This window comes from Colletotrichum jinshuiense, chromosome 2, assembly GCF_051148585.1.
Source record: "Colletotrichum jinshuiense chromosome 2, complete sequence".
In the NCBI taxonomy this organism is placed as follows: Eukaryota; Fungi; Ascomycota; class Sordariomycetes; order Glomerellales; family Glomerellaceae; genus Colletotrichum; species Colletotrichum jinshuiense.
The window spans coordinates 4,404,651-4,421,365 of record NC_139309.1 but is presented as its reverse complement, the minus strand read 5'-3'; the positions used below and the strand labels follow the sequence as shown (position 1 = coordinate 4,421,365).

General features: G+C 53.9%; 5 protein-coding genes across 5 annotated transcripts; 2 read left to right on the top strand and 3 right to left on the bottom strand.

Moving 5' to 3' along the window:
• Positions 1 to 4,294: 4,294 nt before the first annotated feature.
• On the top strand, positions 4,295 to 5,788 carry EsH8_II_001150 (uncharacterized protein; the record flags this gene model as incomplete). Its single annotated transcript, XM_083264448.1, has 3 exons — positions 4,295 to 4,323; positions 4,383 to 4,861; positions 4,953 to 5,788. The coding sequence occupies 3 exons, from the start codon at positions 4,295 to 4,297 to the stop codon at positions 5,786 to 5,788; spliced, it is 1,344 nt and encodes a 447-aa protein (XP_083121770.1).
• Positions 5,789 to 6,612: 824 nt separating this feature from the next.
• Positions 6,613 to 7,755, bottom strand: EsH8_II_001149 (uncharacterized protein; the record flags this gene model as incomplete). Its single annotated transcript, XM_083264447.1, has 1 exon — positions 6,613 to 7,755. The coding sequence occupies one exon, from the start codon at positions 7,753 to 7,755 to the stop codon at positions 6,613 to 6,615; it is 1,143 nt and encodes a 380-aa protein (XP_083121769.1).
• A 724-nt stretch (positions 7,756 to 8,479) lies between these two features.
• On the bottom strand, positions 8,480 to 9,345 carry EsH8_II_001148 (peroxidase family protein; the record flags this gene model as incomplete). Its single annotated transcript, XM_083264446.1, has 3 exons — positions 8,480 to 8,610; positions 8,673 to 9,194; positions 9,252 to 9,345. 3 exons carry the CDS (start codon positions 9,343 to 9,345, stop codon positions 8,480 to 8,482), a joined length of 747 nt encoding a protein of 248 aa, XP_083121768.1.
• A 1,582-nt stretch (positions 9,346 to 10,927) lies between these two features.
• EsH8_II_001147 (uncharacterized protein) lies at positions 10,928 to 12,010 on the bottom strand (the record flags this gene model as incomplete). Its single annotated transcript, XM_083264445.1, has 2 exons — positions 10,928 to 11,514; positions 11,581 to 12,010. 2 exons carry the CDS (start codon positions 12,008 to 12,010, stop codon positions 10,928 to 10,930), a joined length of 1,017 nt encoding a protein of 338 aa, XP_083121767.1.
• A 596-nt stretch (positions 12,011 to 12,606) lies between these two features.
• On the top strand, positions 12,607 to 12,972 carry EsH8_II_001146 (putative oxalocrotonate tautomerase; the record flags this gene model as incomplete). Its single annotated transcript, XM_083264444.1, has 1 exon — positions 12,607 to 12,972. One exon carries the CDS (start codon positions 12,607 to 12,609, stop codon positions 12,970 to 12,972), a length of 366 nt encoding a protein of 121 aa, XP_083121766.1.
• Positions 12,973 to 16,715: the final 3,743 nt, after the last annotated feature.

The window sequence follows — 16,715 nt, the reverse complement described above, 5'->3', positions numbered from 1 at the left end:
ACTATGCAAACAGTAAGACACGCAGTCAACCCCTACATGCGAAATTGTTGAGCGGCTGGTGCACGGTCCGTCGAGTACCGATATTTAGGCCACACCGAATCCGCTCCGATAGACGTAGTACTGCCAACAACTCTCAATGGCGCTTCAGCTTTACATTCCCCATTGTATCCAGAGACCGCCTCATCATCTCCACTTCCCATCCGCCGATATACCGCTCAGAATTCGGATACAGGGTCCGCTTCAGTCTATTCAAAAGCTGATTCCCAACGTACCATGGCATCCGATTATGCCTTTCCCACAACCTGGAGGGTTAGAACTTGCGAAGCTTACATTTGAGACATTGTATGGGAAAGCTCCAATTAATATCGCGCCAGTTGTGTGTGATGAATACCTGGCCTGGGCTATGGAAGGAAGGAGGGCACTTGAGTAAGACTGCAACTGCAAAAGATGCAAGGCATTAACTAATAGCTTCGCTGTAGCTATATCGACTACTATGGAGTTACGTTTGACCACCTCGTTTCTCCTAATGACCAAAACCCAGAGGTTCTCGTGATCAACATCTTTGAGGTTGATAATGATGGGGGATACGCAGATGGAGGGATATACGCAAATGAGGTTCTTCAATTCTCAGTAAACCCAAGCGATTATACAGGGAAGAGAGTACTTGCAGTGCCTAGGTGTTGTCAGCATAAAAAAGGTACACAAGATCGTAGTCTAATAAACAGCATGGTAGCTGAGCGGAGTAATTAGACGACGATGTCTCAAGAATAATATGAATTTCCCAGTATCCAGTTTTAGTACATACGCCTTACGACACCTTACAATTCAACATATATCTTTAATGCTGAACGCTCCTAGAAGTTCTATTGTATATATCTCAATATATATATATTGAGGTCGCGTGTTCCATTACGTGCCGAATACCAAGCCTAGTTGACTTGGACAAAAAGACCTTGACAACTAGTCTCATTTTGTTCACACTTATAACTCCAATGTCTAATGAACATATTAATTATTGTTACCATCTTGGCGCCTAACCCTAGTTGCGAGGCGGCGACAACTTGATTCTACCTATTCATGAAATTGATTAGAGTTGTAAGCTTTTTATAGTAGTGCAGCAACGCCAAATAGGAGAAATCAAAGCTTGGAGGAAATAAGCGTTGTGATTTGATTGAATCCTATTGTTCAGCTAATTAAATTGAGAACCTTATTTATGAACTCGTGCTGTCAGCCGATTGTTGCCAGTGCCTGATAGATTAAGCATGATTTGCAGATGATTGAATGATTTTCGAGGCACCTACCTTCATTCAATCGCACTCCCCAAAGGCATGAGTGGCTGCTGTCAAAGTCTGGCGAACAATGCCGTCTGTTTTACGATCGGATGGTTTCGACCGCCTTTCCTCGAAATGTTCCGTCATCTCAACCCATCTCCCGGCGAACTTCTTCCGTGCAATTTTGGCCGTCGGATATTCTTTTGGGAGGCAGCAACGGTCGAATCCGGGTGTCTTTCGGCCGAGGGCCATTTGGGACGGATGGCGTCACGGGTTCATGCGCATTGCGTGTGGCGTTCGACAACTGTGGCAGTTGCAGCTGTCGTGACCTTGCCAACGATGAGGCTTGCAACATGACTCTTTCATGGGGCGGGGGGGTTTGCCTGTCACCTGTCCAGCAGATTCATTCGACCTTGAGCCCCCCCTGCAATGTCCCAGGCAGGTTTGTTGGCGGAAAAGAGATCGAGCCTAGTCATGGAGTCACTGTCCGCGCATATTGTAGTTGATTGCTAATGCTAGGCTTGACCCGTGTCTGTCGCTTCATTATTTCCTAAATAGGTCGAATTCTATCACTACCGGCTGGTGGCATGGGAAAGACTCGCCGATGATCTTGAGCTTTGATTGCCCTGACATAGATAGGGCTGGCTACGATAATACGGAGAATGATGAGGCATATGAAATCGCCGAACAAAGCCAACAGGTTGAAGTGCAAGCCCTTTCCCACCGAATCGAGACCTCTTCCAACAGGCTTTTAAACCGCCTGGCCAACGCTGAGTTTCCAGTGCGCAATTAAAGATAAGCGACGCAACTTAGCAGAGGCCGGCATGTGGGAGGGAGCCCTATCGACAGTGCATTTGATGCCAACAAGCATTTAAGCTTAGATCACGACATGAGTTGACGACCACGTCGGATGGAGATTGATTGAATGATTTTTGTCGGCAACCCCCCAAAGACCATGCGGCCCCAATGGCGCAAAGGGTTGACTCGCGGCGCAGGCATTAAGGTTACCTCACCCGTAAATTAAAGAGTGTGTCCACTCCGTGCAGAGCCCCCCCTCCACCCCTTTTCGAGCCCGCAAGGCCAAGCTTTAAGCTCGACTGGTCTCTGTTGGCCAACGTCTCACATACATGAAAAACACGCAAACCGCGCGAGGAAAGTATTGCCGGCGCATGGCGCCGATTCGAGTAAATGACCCCGGCGCCTTGCGCAATCACGAATGAAGAGCCTCAACAGGGGCGGGAGCCTTATGGTTATTGGCCTCCGCCTCCCTTTCTCCCCGTGGCCGGGTTGTCCGACAGCGGGTGAATAAAATCGTCGGCCACGCCGTCGATCAAATGCGTTCGTTGCTGCCGCTCCAATGATGCGGCGCAGACATATACGCGGAGCGGCCAGTGGCGCTGCTTCAGGGTACACAAATGAGCCCCCGATCAATAAGGAGAGGATGAGAGAATCCTTCGACGGACAGAACAGACCAAAGAGTGCAGGAAAAAGAAAGAAGGCAAGCAAGCTTGGAGCAACACCAGCAGAGCACCGTTCGTTCGACTTTGATTGAGCGGGGGCTTTGTGTGGACTCTCAATTAATTAAAGGTTGGTTTGAGCTTCTGGTCTAGTGTAGCTTCGAGGAGCTTCCCTCACGAATACACCAATTAGTCTAGTGTAAAATGTCTTGCCGCCCACCCACATCAGAATGACTTGGCGTTTACAGGTTTGGGGAACGTTGCCCAAGAAGCTCAACGCGGAGAAGGCCTCCCCGATTCGGTCGTTGTTTTCCGCCCAAATCCAAATCCAAATCCAACCCATGAACCCTTGACTCGCCGCAGACGGTTTGGGTAGGATTCGAAGAGCTCCTGACGCGGCGATCAGAATCGATTGGCGGATTGCAGGGCAAAAGGACCGCTGGCCCCAAACCCCCCGTCACCAAGAAAAGCTCAATCTGGGACAGCAGATCTGATCTCCTGGCGCTGGCGACCACGGCGTCGGCGGGGAGAGGGCATTCTGAAACGGTGCGCTCTTCAAGACAGGCTTCTGAGCGGCGGAGGACCCTGGCCGAGGTCACAATGCTCGACGGGGACCCCTGCCGAAGCCTCCACACCCCCAGAGCCCCCTGTTCCCCTTCAAAGGAACGGTCCCGGCCGGGCCGCCCACATCGGCTTCTAGTGTAGGTAGAGCTATAGCGAATCGGGCGTTGGAACCACGGCATTCATCGGGGCGTCCTTGAGGGAGCCCGGGGGGGCCCTGGAGAGGCAGCGTCCCAGCAGGGGGTCAAGGTGTCGCACCAGGTCGATTTCGGACCTCTTGGCAACACATGCTGAAACCGAGAAACACCAGCCCTCCATTCTTCGCCTCTTCTTGCCTCGTGTTGCGTCCCCTTGTCCGGCCTCTCTGCGCCCTCTGAGGCTCGCATTGTTCATCTCTGCGTGCCAGGGAGGAACCCGGTTGCCCCACAATCCAATCCCCCCAGAGAGTTGCAGAGCCAGAGGCAAACATCCCAAGTCGAGGGGATGGATGGGTTCGCAGCACCCAGTTCCAGCGCTTCCTGACGCAATGACACAGACAAGACAGCGGCTGCACGGGCTGCAGACAAGGGTCGCCGACGAAGAAGACGAGACCGAGACTGGCCAAAAAGTCAAGACGGCCCTGTTTCTCTTCTCTCGGATCGGAAGACTTGCGTTGCCCTCTCACTTCTCACCTCCGATCGACCTGGTACACCTCGTCGCATCGAAGCTTAGGGAACGTCACTTCCCCCCCTCCCTTCTCCTTTTCGACACCCAAGGCCAAGATGACTTGAAGCCTGTCTTTGAATCACCAGTTTCTCGTCCTTCCGCCTTTTCCCTTCTCTTCGCAGGGCAGCGCCCTTTTCTTTTTTCATTCTGCCTCTCCAGCTGAGCTGCTTCCACCCGCGTCTCGACGACCCTACGACCTTTTACCTCTTTTCTTCTCCTTCTACCCGTCGACCGTAGATTCGGTTCTTGAATTCGATTCACTTGCCGATTGGCCCATTGAACCACAAAAACATCAACAAAATGGTTGCCCCGCTGAGCACATTGAGGAGGTAGGACAGCAGCAGCGAGCCAAGACCCGGCCAGGGATGGACGAGACTAATGAAGACAGGCGTGCCATCCGCCGCCCGCAATACCGGAAAATCGACTTGAAAATCGACATCCGCGACGACGACAGCGATATCTCGTCCGACGAAGATGACTCGCCCTCTCCCTCGAGCACAACCTTCCCGCCGGGCGCGGGGCCGACCAGAGCTCCGTCACTGCCGCTGCCCCCGCCGCCAGTCCTCAACCCGGCAGATCCCACCGATGAGACCTCGTCGACCGAGTCTTCGGCTTCGTCAACTTCAACCGAGGCGCCGCGCGGTCCTCAGCGTACTCCCCTGTCAACCGATTTATCATCTACCATCGCCACCACGACCGAATCAACCAGCAGCTCTCCCACCGCCCTCCCCAACACCCGGAGCACCACCAGCTTCGACTCGCAACCTACCACGAGCCCGACGCGCGGAGGAAATGAAGAGGGGCTAGGCAACGACAGATCTTCCGAGGGGGGGTGGACGCCCACAGCCATTGCATTTGGGACTATTGGTATGTTTGGAGCTTGTCGTCTGCTCTCCACATGGCGGCGCGGAGGCCGGCCAATTTTTTACACCCAAACTGCCGCTGACCATGACTGTAGCCATCGCGGCATTGATCCTCTGCATCGGAGTGGGTATCTGGTGGTGTGTCGGCTACCAAAAACGCCGCAAGGCAAGACAACTGTACAACCGGTCCATATCACCCGACGGCAGCTTCTGGGACCCCTCGGCAACCTTCTCGCCCCCGACCGCCCCGCCGCCCCGGCGGTCCCCGTCGAGCGTCATGGCCGAGCTGATGGGTCACGCATACGCCGCCGAGAACGGCGGCGCCGGAGCGTACTCCAACCGCAACTCGCTCACCCCGCAAGGCTACCTCGACGAGAAGCGGTACGACCCCTCGCGCCAGCTCCCCATCCTCGAGCCCGCGCCCGTGGCCCAGCCCAACGTCCGCAACTCCTTCGCCAGCTGGATCCGCCGCCACCACCCCCTCAAGCTGAACCCCATGGGCGGCCGCAGCAGCGTCTACTCGACCCGCACCGTCGGCGCCAGCACCTACACCGTCAACGCCCCGCCCGTGCCCGCCGTCCCCAACGCCTACCGCAGCACCGACCGCGTCGAGCAGTCCGGCCTGGCCGTCCCCCCGACCGACCCCCGCCACTCCTCCTACAGCAGGAACGGCGCCGACGACCAGGCCAACCCGAGCACCAACTCCATCCTGTCACTGTACGAGAACCGGACCCAGCAGCCCGGCGAAGCCCCGTGGCTTCTGGATCCGCCGCCGGTCGCGTTCGGCGACCGCGGCGTGTCCATGGCGCCCACCGAGAGCACCTGGAGGAGCTGGGGCGGCGGCGTCTCGCAGCCCCACTTCCAAGCGCCGCCCGAGACGCCTCGAAGGGGGTGGATCGAGAAGTGCATCAAGTTTGGAGGTCTGAAATAATTGAAGTGCGTAGGGGGCAGGGCAACTGTACCTTGAGCTGGGCCAAGGTTCTTGCGGCCTCCGGAATACCCGGATCCCTCCACGGACGGGGCCCGGCTAACCTGATTTGCCGCGACCGGCCGCAGGCAATATCATAAAACTGATACCATGGTGTTAAATGATGTTTCGAGTGTGTATATTGAACAAAAAATACCAAAAGTACATAGATTGAATAGGGAATTGATCGAGATCCGCTCGGACTCTTGAACCCGGCTCCACTCCCTCACCCGCTTGGCTGCATGATGTTTGTCAAAGACGGCAACAACCAAACATTTGGAGGCGTGGCCTGCGTGATGGATCTCCACGGCACTGGCGCTCGCTTAAGCACAGCAGGCTTGTTTGGTACCGACTCCTGAGCAGGCTACCAATCAACTGCCGTGGTCCCAAGTGTGGTCATGCATCAATCTGTCACATCTTCAGCAAGCAGCCCAATCGAGCAGATCGTTGAAAGCCTCACCGGTGACAAACAACAGCCGCAAGTTTAATGAGACATCGGGCCTGCAGTACACATGTTAGCACTCCCCAAAGAAAGAAAGAAAACTCGCCACTGCTTTGATCTTGGTGTTCTCCCGAGGTCCATTGAGCCAAATACGTATATCCGAAGCTAGAATGAGGGTCCTGGTTCAAGGCGGGAGGTGTGGTGGAGCTGTATTTACCACCTGACTTTTGGACTTAGGCCACGTTACTAACGATGCTGCATAACATTTACAGTGTGAGCCGTTGATAGATACCAAGGAATCGGCGTGAAAGAGTCTTAAAAATAGTCATCATGTCTCATCCCTTTCTCATTTTGTGTTGGCAATACAAGATGCTATGGTAGCCTTTCTCTGCCCGTTCAACACGGCCCTCAACTCCGTCTCGAAATCCTTCTTCCAAGCATCCTCGAGATAGACGGGCTTCCAGCCCAGTCGCTCCCTGGCAACAGTCCCCTTTGTCTTTCGGTGTCCCGCATAGCCCGTCTCAGTAACATCCAGGTTCCCCGCCAGAGTCTTCGCGGCCTCCTCGAGACTAATTGTGCGGACCTCCTTCTTTCGCGGCCCGCCCTCCTTGGGGAGATTTCCCGTCGCGAAGGCAATGTCGAGGCAATTCCTCGGTATGCCGATGGTCAGGGTTCTACCCGCCTCCGGGAAGAGGATCCCTTTCCGGCCCGTCGGGACGTTGGCCCCGCCGCGCTCGACGATGTCTACGACGCATAGAACGTAGAGGTCTGCCAGGTCACGGATGTGGACGTAGTCGATGCATCCCGTCGCGTCGCCCACCGTGAAGCCGTACCCGTTCTGCAGGACAAAGTTCGTCATGATCGGGATCATCAGCCCGGCCCTGTTAAACTGCCCCGAGCCCGGGCCGAAAATGCATGGCGCCGAGATGCTGACCGCGTTCACGCCGAGCTCCTCCCCCAGGCGGAGGACGATCAGCTCCGCAGTGCGCTGGGGGTACGGCTCCCGCGCGTTCTCGGCCTCTTCGAACTCGACGACCTTTTCGGCGTCGGCGTCGTCGTATTCCGTGTCCGGACGGTTGACGCCCGTCAGGGGCTTGTCCGAGATGTTGGAGCAGCCCGAGGTCTGGATCATCCACACCGGCTGACGAGTCCGGGCCTTGCGTTTCGCGAGGCCGCGGACCAGGGCTTCCGACGAGAGGGGGTGGAATCCGGAGCCACCGTTGATGACTATGTCATGCTCGGAGGCGAGGGCCGTGAGGGTCTCGATGTCGTCAAAGGACCCAAAGGTGACGGGGTTCACCTGTGGGCCGTACGCTGCGGTGAGCTTTGCGGCGCGGCTCGGGCCGCCGCGAACTGGGACCGTGATCGGAGAGTCGGCGAAGATGGGGGAGAGGGTGGGGTGGTTGAGGAGCTGGTGAAGCACGGAGCCACCGACGTAGCCGGTTGCCCCTGTGAGAAGGATCTTGGGCGACGATAGTGAGGACGCCATGGTTGACGTAGTGAGCGGGATGGACCTGTTGAGAATCTCGACGGGTCGCAGAAGCTATTCAGAGCGAGAAGGATTCTTTGCCGGCGAGCTTGTGAGGGGTTTATAGTTGCAAGCGATTCCGCGAATGGGCCGGTTATCTCCAGATCCCCCAGACCGCCTCCGCAACGTCACGTCAACCGGGTTATCAATCGGCCAAGATGCGGAATTTCGAAACCGACCCGCAAAAGACTCTCTGCTCGTCGGCGCCGTTGGTCAATCACCGAGTCGTGACCGGGGGGTCCGTATTTCGTTGGCCTTTGGTGTCATCGGACCGAGTCGGTATCCACCTGCAACGGCCAGGGCAGGCTCGGCCGAAGATGGAGGACAGATCGGTAGTTTGTTGCATCGCAGTACGTACCCCAGTGTTAGTGCTCATTTTTCCAGATAATGTTGCCCAATAAGCAATACGTTGCGTTTGGAATACCTAACAAAAGTTTACTCGGAGAATGGCCAAAGCAACTTGAGTTAGTAGGCGTGTTGAATCGAGTTCAAGGCTTCGATCTGATTCGTTAGGTCAAAAGGAGGAGTTAACCCAAACCGAATACCACTTCGTTCGCTGCCTGATGAGTCGTTTCACTTTGAAGTCTGAAGATCTTTGATTTACTGCACTGGGACGAACTGTGTCTCGTTTTTAACTTCTCAAGTAATTATTATTAATCTCGCTGACCCGCGACAAATGGCCTGCTTACAGGCCAATCTTGACTGCGAGATAGTGAACAGCGACCTTTGTTGTCAAAGCTAGGATGCCCGTGGCCGGGATTTTGTCATCATCAGATCTCCTCTTCCAGCCGAGCTCATACGGGAGTCTTTCGTTTTCTGCGAGGGACAAAGTCAGTTACACTTCCGACGTCAATGTTGGCATACAGGGTCTGACTTACCAAAGAAATACTCAACCCAGGACCTGTTCGCATTGCCGTCGTCGTAGTCTCCAAACAGACCAAGATACATAGCCGTCTGACCCAACGAGTTGGTGTGTCCGTCAAGAGGCAGGTTGTATTCGGGGTTGATCTTCTCAGCGCTCTTCTGTCTCGCAGCAAGCGCCTTGGCCGCATCGCTAATGGAGATCGTGGCAGACGGCCAGTATGACTTGGTCTCGTCAAATATCGTCTGGTTGAAGGACCAGTTGTCTCCAAAATGGATATCGGCGCGGCTGAGGGAGGCGTCGTGCTCAATGAGGTCATGCTTGTTGAGGTCATTGAGGTGAAACGTGTTCTTGTTACCGGTCGATGAAGCTTCGAGGGCCTTGTTGCCTTGTAAGCGGAAGAAGAGTTTCGCGTCCTCGCGAAGGTTGAGGCCCGCATGCATGCCTTCGATCAGGGCGTCAACGGAGATGTTTTGGCCGTTGCGGGGGAGGTATCCGTGGTTTGCGAGACTGTTGAGAAGAGGGCAAGGGGCACGGCCTAAAGGGGAGAACAATCAGATGCTGGACTCAGCGCGAGCTCGTGGAGGTGACTTACGATCATTGGACCCCGGCGACTGCCACTCATGTCCCGCGTCCTGGCATAGCGCCGTACATGTGAAGAGGGCGACTGAAAGAGAGGTGACGCGCATTGTGACTGAGAATCAGTACCGAAGATAACGAACGACTAATAGTTGGAGCGAAAAGAGCGTGTTGGTTTCAAGAGATCGACAAGACGGTAACGCGACGGAACTAGGGATCAAGATATGCTTTTCTGTGATCGGCGGGTTGTCCGATCCAGACGGGGCAGCGTATCCAAATTAGGGAACTGTACAAGCCTCCCGGCCTCCCCGAGCGCCAACTCCACGTACAGCGCCCAAATTGCGACTCTGGTGGATTTGACCCCGTATTCTTGAAATTAGTCCAACTTAATTTAAGTACATTATTAGGCAGTTCGCCAAACAAACGGCTTGGATTACCAATTTCTTGACTCGGTTATTTAACCACTTGCTGAATTGGGCCTTATGCTTGCTATTATAGAACGGGTTCGGACCCTTCAAGATGCCGAAAAAGTAGCTTGTGTTATTCAATTAACCTCGCTGTTACGGAATCACTACAACGAACCAGGGCTATGTAGTCAACCATCGTTACGGAGTGTCCACTACTATGCGCCAAATGTCCGCTTACCCATCCTGACACTACGATCGGATAAGTCAGCTAGGACACACAACTGCTCTTGGCGACTCCGAAACCCCGATACCGTGGTCGTTACAATTATTTTGAAGCACCAAAATACAATCTTAATTCCCATAGAGGCGATCCACCAAGCAGCGCTAACGAATGTTTGAATGCCGGTCTACCAGAGGCATAGGATACAAGAGACGATATGTAGTAGTGACAAATTGATGTCTATCTACTTGAACAGCACTTTAGCAACATGATTACGTATTCTAGAAGAGGTTTGTGACATACAAGGATTGGTTAGCATTACGTTTCGCGACTTTTTCCCCAAGGTATGTTCGGAGCGCCCATATTACGTGATAAGGTAGAGCAGTGTACCCGCTTCAAGGGACAAACCCTGGCTCTTATGCGGAAACTTCGATGATGATTAGGTTCGATGAGAGTTTTGAGCGTCACTCTTCAATTTCTCTCCGTCGATATAGATTGTCACTGGAGTATGACAAAATCACTCTGACCTTTATCAAAATTCATAATATTATTCAATACACGCAGAATGGTGCATCAGAGAATGTGTATGCGGACAGGAGACGCGGGCCCAACACCCATCATGTTGGAATCACAGGGTATCTGTTGTATACAACAGGACTGCCCGTATGGGCTGGAGCTCGCCGAATATCAATATGGTATACTCGGAAGCTGTAAATCGGTATGTAGAAGAGAAAGTAGGAGATTGGCAGCAGCAGCAGCGGAAGTGTAAATATAGCTGTTGGCAGCCCGGAGACGTAATCTCCGGGCTCCGCTGCTGCGGCCGCCGCCGCGACCGGCGGTCAGCTGCTGCTGACCGCCCGCCCGTATTCTGGTCACGTAATCCAACACATCACCTAGTATTGCGGATAACGACATCGCCGCATCAACAGGTGCAATAGTGGTTTATAACCAAGCTGGTCGTATCGATTGAATTTCTACCTAATCATCCAATAAACAGTCCAAGAGGCAGCGTGTCAATTCCACGTATTTAGTTGGTGTCTTTCACATGTTTATCCAGCCTAAGCTCTAGAGCTGCGACCTCAACTCCACCTGTTGATCCAGGAAGTTTGAAACAGTGTCCTCCATATCCCTCCACTGGATACCCAACAACTCGGAGGCCCGTTGGACCTCTACTTTTGGTGGCTCGTCGAAGGGTCCCTTCAATTGGATGCCGAGAGCGGGGTACTTTTTGTTCACGAACTCTACCACGCGTTCCCATTTCCATCCAACTGCTTCAGGGGCACTGAGCAAAACCTCTAGCACCGCGGAGTGCTCTTTGGTGCTCACATCGAGGGCTCTGATATGGGCCAACGCAACATCTCGAACATCGACAGCCGCCATTGGGATGAAAGCCTTCTCCGAGAAGAGCGACCCCCAAAACATACCGTTAGAGCCGTCGATCCCATCTGCAGTGGTTTGGGTGAGGTTGCGACCGATAACAAATGACGGGTGGAGAGTAACGACATCAAACTTTGGCTCGTTTTTTGGCACCCACTCGAGAACGGCGCGGTGGGCGAGGATTTTGGATGCGTGGTATTTCAACCCCGCGTTCGCCATGGGGTCGCTGGGGAACTCCATGTCGGCGTCGACGGGAATTGTTGGGTTTAGCCCTTCTGAATGACGGTTTTAGCTTGGAACTATGGACAAGTATGGGGCAGATTAAGTGACGGGCTTCTTACCTTTGGCAGTGAATTTTAAAGAGGCCAATGCGTCTAGGGGGATCAGGGAAAGGAGCGAAGACGTTATGACAACGCGTTTGATCGTTGATACTCCCTTTGCCGCATCCAGAAGCGCAATTGTCCCCTGCTCTGCGGGAACAAGGTAATCTGTTTTGAAGTCGGAGCCCTTCCCGGGCATCGGCGAGGCGAGATGCAAGACGAATTCGACACCCTGGAGTGCCTGGTTGAAAGCACCGGGCTTGGCTAAATCCGGGATGACAGCGAAGTCGAGCTTCGCCGTATGCTGAGAGAAGAGTGTCTTGAGGCTACTAATCTGCGACTCTTTGCGCACACTCAAGCGGACAGAGTAGCCTGCTTCAAGTGCTTGGGATACAACATGGGAACCAATGAAGCCCGTTGCGCCAGTAATGAAGATAGGGGATTGAGACATGATGAGATGTACAACTGTGGAGTTTGGATTTCTATTGGTGAGGAAAAATGGAGTGTGACTAAATAATCTGTATCATAATGAATATGCCTGGTTTTTATATTTCAACCTGGCTGCGGTTGTTTTTGGAAGACTTGCTGTATACCATACTTTAGTCATCCTAGACGGATCGGGATTATTACTTCATCTAGGCGCAGTATCGTGTGCATTTGTAAGGTCACCAATCCAAACCCTAAATTACGTGAATAGAGGTGAACCGGCCACATCATGTCATCAGTGTTCACTAATCTAGAAAGGTTTAAACTTACAGCTCAAACCCGGGGGCTTAGGAAGCAGTGGGGTTTCCCCTCACTGTAAGCGGTCAGTAGAAGCTTTGTCTTACACGAACCGACACATGTTCTAATGCGATTAGTGATCTTGGCTTTCAGCACTACCTCACATCATCACTATACCACATATCGATCAGCATCTCGCCGTCTGTGCAGTAGTTCCATGCGACAATTAAGTATAAAGAACTAGAGGCACTGCCGATATCTCCAGCACCTTCTCATCCTCATCTCACACAGTTGCATATTCAATTGATACAGAAAACCGCAAAAATGCCCCTTTGGCTGATCTTTCACCCGGATGGCACGTTCGAGGACGACGCCAGCAAAGAAGCCTTTTCCGCCGATATCACCAAATTCTACACCAAGATCGGCCTTCCAGCATTCTATGTCGTCGCCAATTTCATAAAAATGCCCGGGAACACCATGTGGGTTGGCGGCAAGAAGCCGAACAAGGAAAAACCCTTCATCCGCATCGCAATCGAACACATCGCCGTCGCCATGCCCAACAAGGACGAAGCTTACAGAGAGGCTGTGGATGCAGTGGACGTAACCCTGAAGCCGCACATTGCGGACAAAGGTTACGACTGGGAGTTCCACATTGACGAGACGGAGAGACGTTTGTGGAAGATGTCGTGATGCCGCAACCCTTCCGGGCAGCCTTGCGCAGCCTGCCGTAGAGACCCACTTATCCGGGCCGACCAATTCGCCCCACGGCGATGGTCCCAGGCGAAGTACAAATAGACCTTCGCCCCCGATCCATAGTTAATAAGACAAGCCGTCTATTTCACACTATTCTGCCGCGTAGTACGAGTAACCTCGGGCATGCGACAGTTATGAGCCCAGCTACTACCAACCCTGACTAGCTAGCTACCCGAGCGAAAGTACGACGCTGGCACTGAATTCCTAAGCCCTCATCCTCATCTCTTCGTTCCCCAGCTCAGTTCTGTGACGATGTCGTCTGCAACTACAAGCCTCGCTACCAACCGGAAGCTGACTTGCCGACGCGACTTTCCCGCCTGGTGGCTGACCTTTGAAGTCGAAGCCAAGGCGAAGGACGTCTGGCAATACGTCAACCCAGACGACTACAGCTCTGGATCCGACCCAAGCGAAGTAGAGGAAATCCTCTCGCTTGGAGAGTGGATTTCCTATACGAACTCGCAACAGAGACAAGACTATGACGCGGCCCGCGCCGCCTACGATGCGATCATCGAGGCACAAGCGGAGGCAGAAGGCGAATCAGTCGCGCCTATACCTCCAGACAACCCAGAGACCCTGACAAAGAAATCGTCTGGGATCCTCGAGAAGTACACGAACTACATCGCTGGAAAGGCAGGCCGCGACGCGAAGAAATCAAAGAAGGAACGTTCGTATGAAGCTCTCGATAAATGGGTAAAAGAGACTGTTGCAGAGGATATCCTCACACCCGCGCAAATGGAGCTACTCGCCTCAGGAGACTGCACGCTTCGCGCCCTAATCCGGATTTTGAAGCGAAGATACGCCCCAAGCGACTCTGCAAACCTCACTACCGTACGCGAAGAATACCAGGCCGCTATTGACCGAGCCAACACGAGCATAAACCCAAGCACCTGGCTTAGAGACTTCCGAGGCGTCTATCTCAAAGCGAAGCAACTGAAGCTCCCAGAAGTCCAAGGCACTCTCGCCTCGAAAACGTTCTTACGAGCGGTAGGACGAAGGTTCGCCCCAACGTGGGCTACCTCCGAGCTCACCGACATTCTGAAACGAGAGCGGAGCGGAGACAGAGTCCCAGACGTAGGCCAATACGCGGACATGCTTGAGGACCTGCTTTACGAGGACACTCTCTATGGAAAGAATCGGGGCAAGTCGACTGGAATCTATGCGACTCTGGCGGGGCGCTCCGACTCTGCAATCTCCGAACAGCCCTTCGCCCCTGGAAGAAAGACCGGGAGCGAGTCATGCGCCTGCGGTCACTCTCACCCAGTAGATCCAATCAACTGCGCTCGCCTCGAACTCGTCCTCACAGGAAAGACCCGCATCCCAAATATAACGGTCTCAAGCGAAGAGAGCGGACAGATTCGTCAAACGATTAATTCCAGGGACTACTCAGACCTACGAGCCGAACTCGCCCGGAAAGGCTGGCTGAAAGCCGTAAGGATCCCTCCGAATCAACCCTGGAGGAAGTCAAACAAAGACAGAGGAAAGAAGCCTCAAGACGACTCAACTGGAAAAGCAACACTCCCGGCGAACGTCGTAGCGGTTACAATAAGTGAGCCTCTCTTAAGGGAGCTCGCGCCGGACGCTGCGCCCGAGCCGAATCAACTGTCGGTCTTCGTAACTCCACTCACAGGACCACACTTCCTCTCGCGAAGCACGGTTCTAGACAACTGCGGAGCCACTCACCTCGTTAACAACCTCGATCTCTTGGAGCCCGATTCGATTCGCCCTACAACAGGCGAAGAGAGGGTCGACTCAGGCACAGCCTCGTACCCCATCCTTGCGACGGGAACCCGGATTCTGAAGGGAGCGCTAAATGGGCCAAACGGCCCACAAGACCTGACACTTCAAAATGTGGGTTACGTGGAGAACTTCCATGTGAACATCGTGTCGGAAGCGCTTCTGCGGAAGACAGGGATCTGGTACTCTGGCCTTGACAGCACCCTTCGCGTCGGAGGATACAAAGACAGTTCTGTAGTTAAGCAGCTTACGAGGAAGGCGAACATCACCTTCTTCGAATACAAACCTGGTTCTGCGTACTCTTCCTGCAAACGGATCGCAGCGAGTGATGCTGGAATCGTGAGCACCCTAGTACTGGTAACGCAGAAAACGAAGCGACCTTCGTATGAGACCCCTGAAACGAGGAGCGATGATGCCTGGCTCTGGCACCTACGATCTGGACACCTCGCGCCAGCAGCACTTGAGAAACTCGTGCTTAACGCTCGGGGGGTGAGGATCAAGGGCCCAGCTCGTATTAATTGCCAGCATTGCGCGACGACCCACGCCAGACAGGTGATTTCCAGGCGAACGTCGGAGCGAAGAGCAACAAGACCGTATTACAGGATCTCGTGGGACCTTTTCGACTACCCAAGAGGTTACGACCGAAGCCGCTGGCTATTAGTGATTAAAGACGAATTCACTGGCCGGCTCTTCACATTCCCACGCATAAGCAAAACCCATAACGACGTATTCGAGGCCATCCGGACTTTTGAACGCTGGGTGGCCAGACAGCGAGGCGTACTCGTTTGCAAAATACGGCAAGATGTAGAACGAGCTGTAATTGCGATCAATGGTTACACGGAATATCAGGTCTGGACCTCAGATAATGGAATTGAAATCGAAGCGACTCCGCCACACACGAAGGAACCGAACGGGGGAGGCGAAAGGGCTGGCCAAGAAATTATCACGCGAGCAATCAAGATGCTAGACTCGGCAAGCCTCCCAACCTCTCTCTGGGTCGAAGCAGTAATGGCAGCTGCCTACCTCTACAACATGAGCCCTCTGCAGCGAAGAGCCTGGCTCTCACCCGTTCAAGTCGAAGAGCAGTGGTTCCGGCAATACTTTCGCTGGTGGCAACCCGCTTACCAAGCCAGCCTGGGACGCGAACTTCGCCCGCAATGGGGATGGATCTACGCATACGGCTGCAAGGCTTACCCGTTGAAGAAGGATCGCGAGGCAAACAGAAATAGACGCGACTTCAAAGTGGAACCGCGAGGACATATTGGATACCTAGTGGGCTACGTTCCGAACGCCCACAATCTGTATAGGATCTGGATACCCTCGCTTGACCAAGTAATTATCACACGTAATGTGACGTTCGACGAGAGCACTTTCTACTCGAAGGACGACGCGAAATCTGCAATCGCAAGAGCTAAGGCTCGCGCCGTTGTAGACGAGATACAGGAGCCAGTCTCCCGTGCCAACCTCGAATTCCAGTTTCTCGGAATACTGGATGACAGCGAGGCCGCGTTAATACTTGAAACCGAGCAACCATCGCCACGAACCCCTGCGCCAGCGAAACGGCCCCCGAGCGGAGCGACGGAACCTGACTGGCAGGGGGGATGGCTGCTTTCCCCGGAACCTACGCCTCAACCCGACACGAACCAGGATGAGGATAGTAGGGCGGGCACGCCTCGCATCGCGACTCCCGAAGCGAACGAAGCAACGCCTGCACCGGAAGACGACCACTTGGACCCGAATCCAGTGGCCAGTGACGTTGTACACGCCGATACAGACGACGTAGTACACGTCGGATACAGCACTCTACGAATCCCGGACGTAGAGGACGATTCATATTCAGAAGTCCGAGGCGAAGACTCCCAGACTCACCCGGTGCGGCCACACTCGGAAAATGGGGAACGGAGCGACCCTCAGGATAGGTCGGAGCGGGTGTACAACCGCGAAGA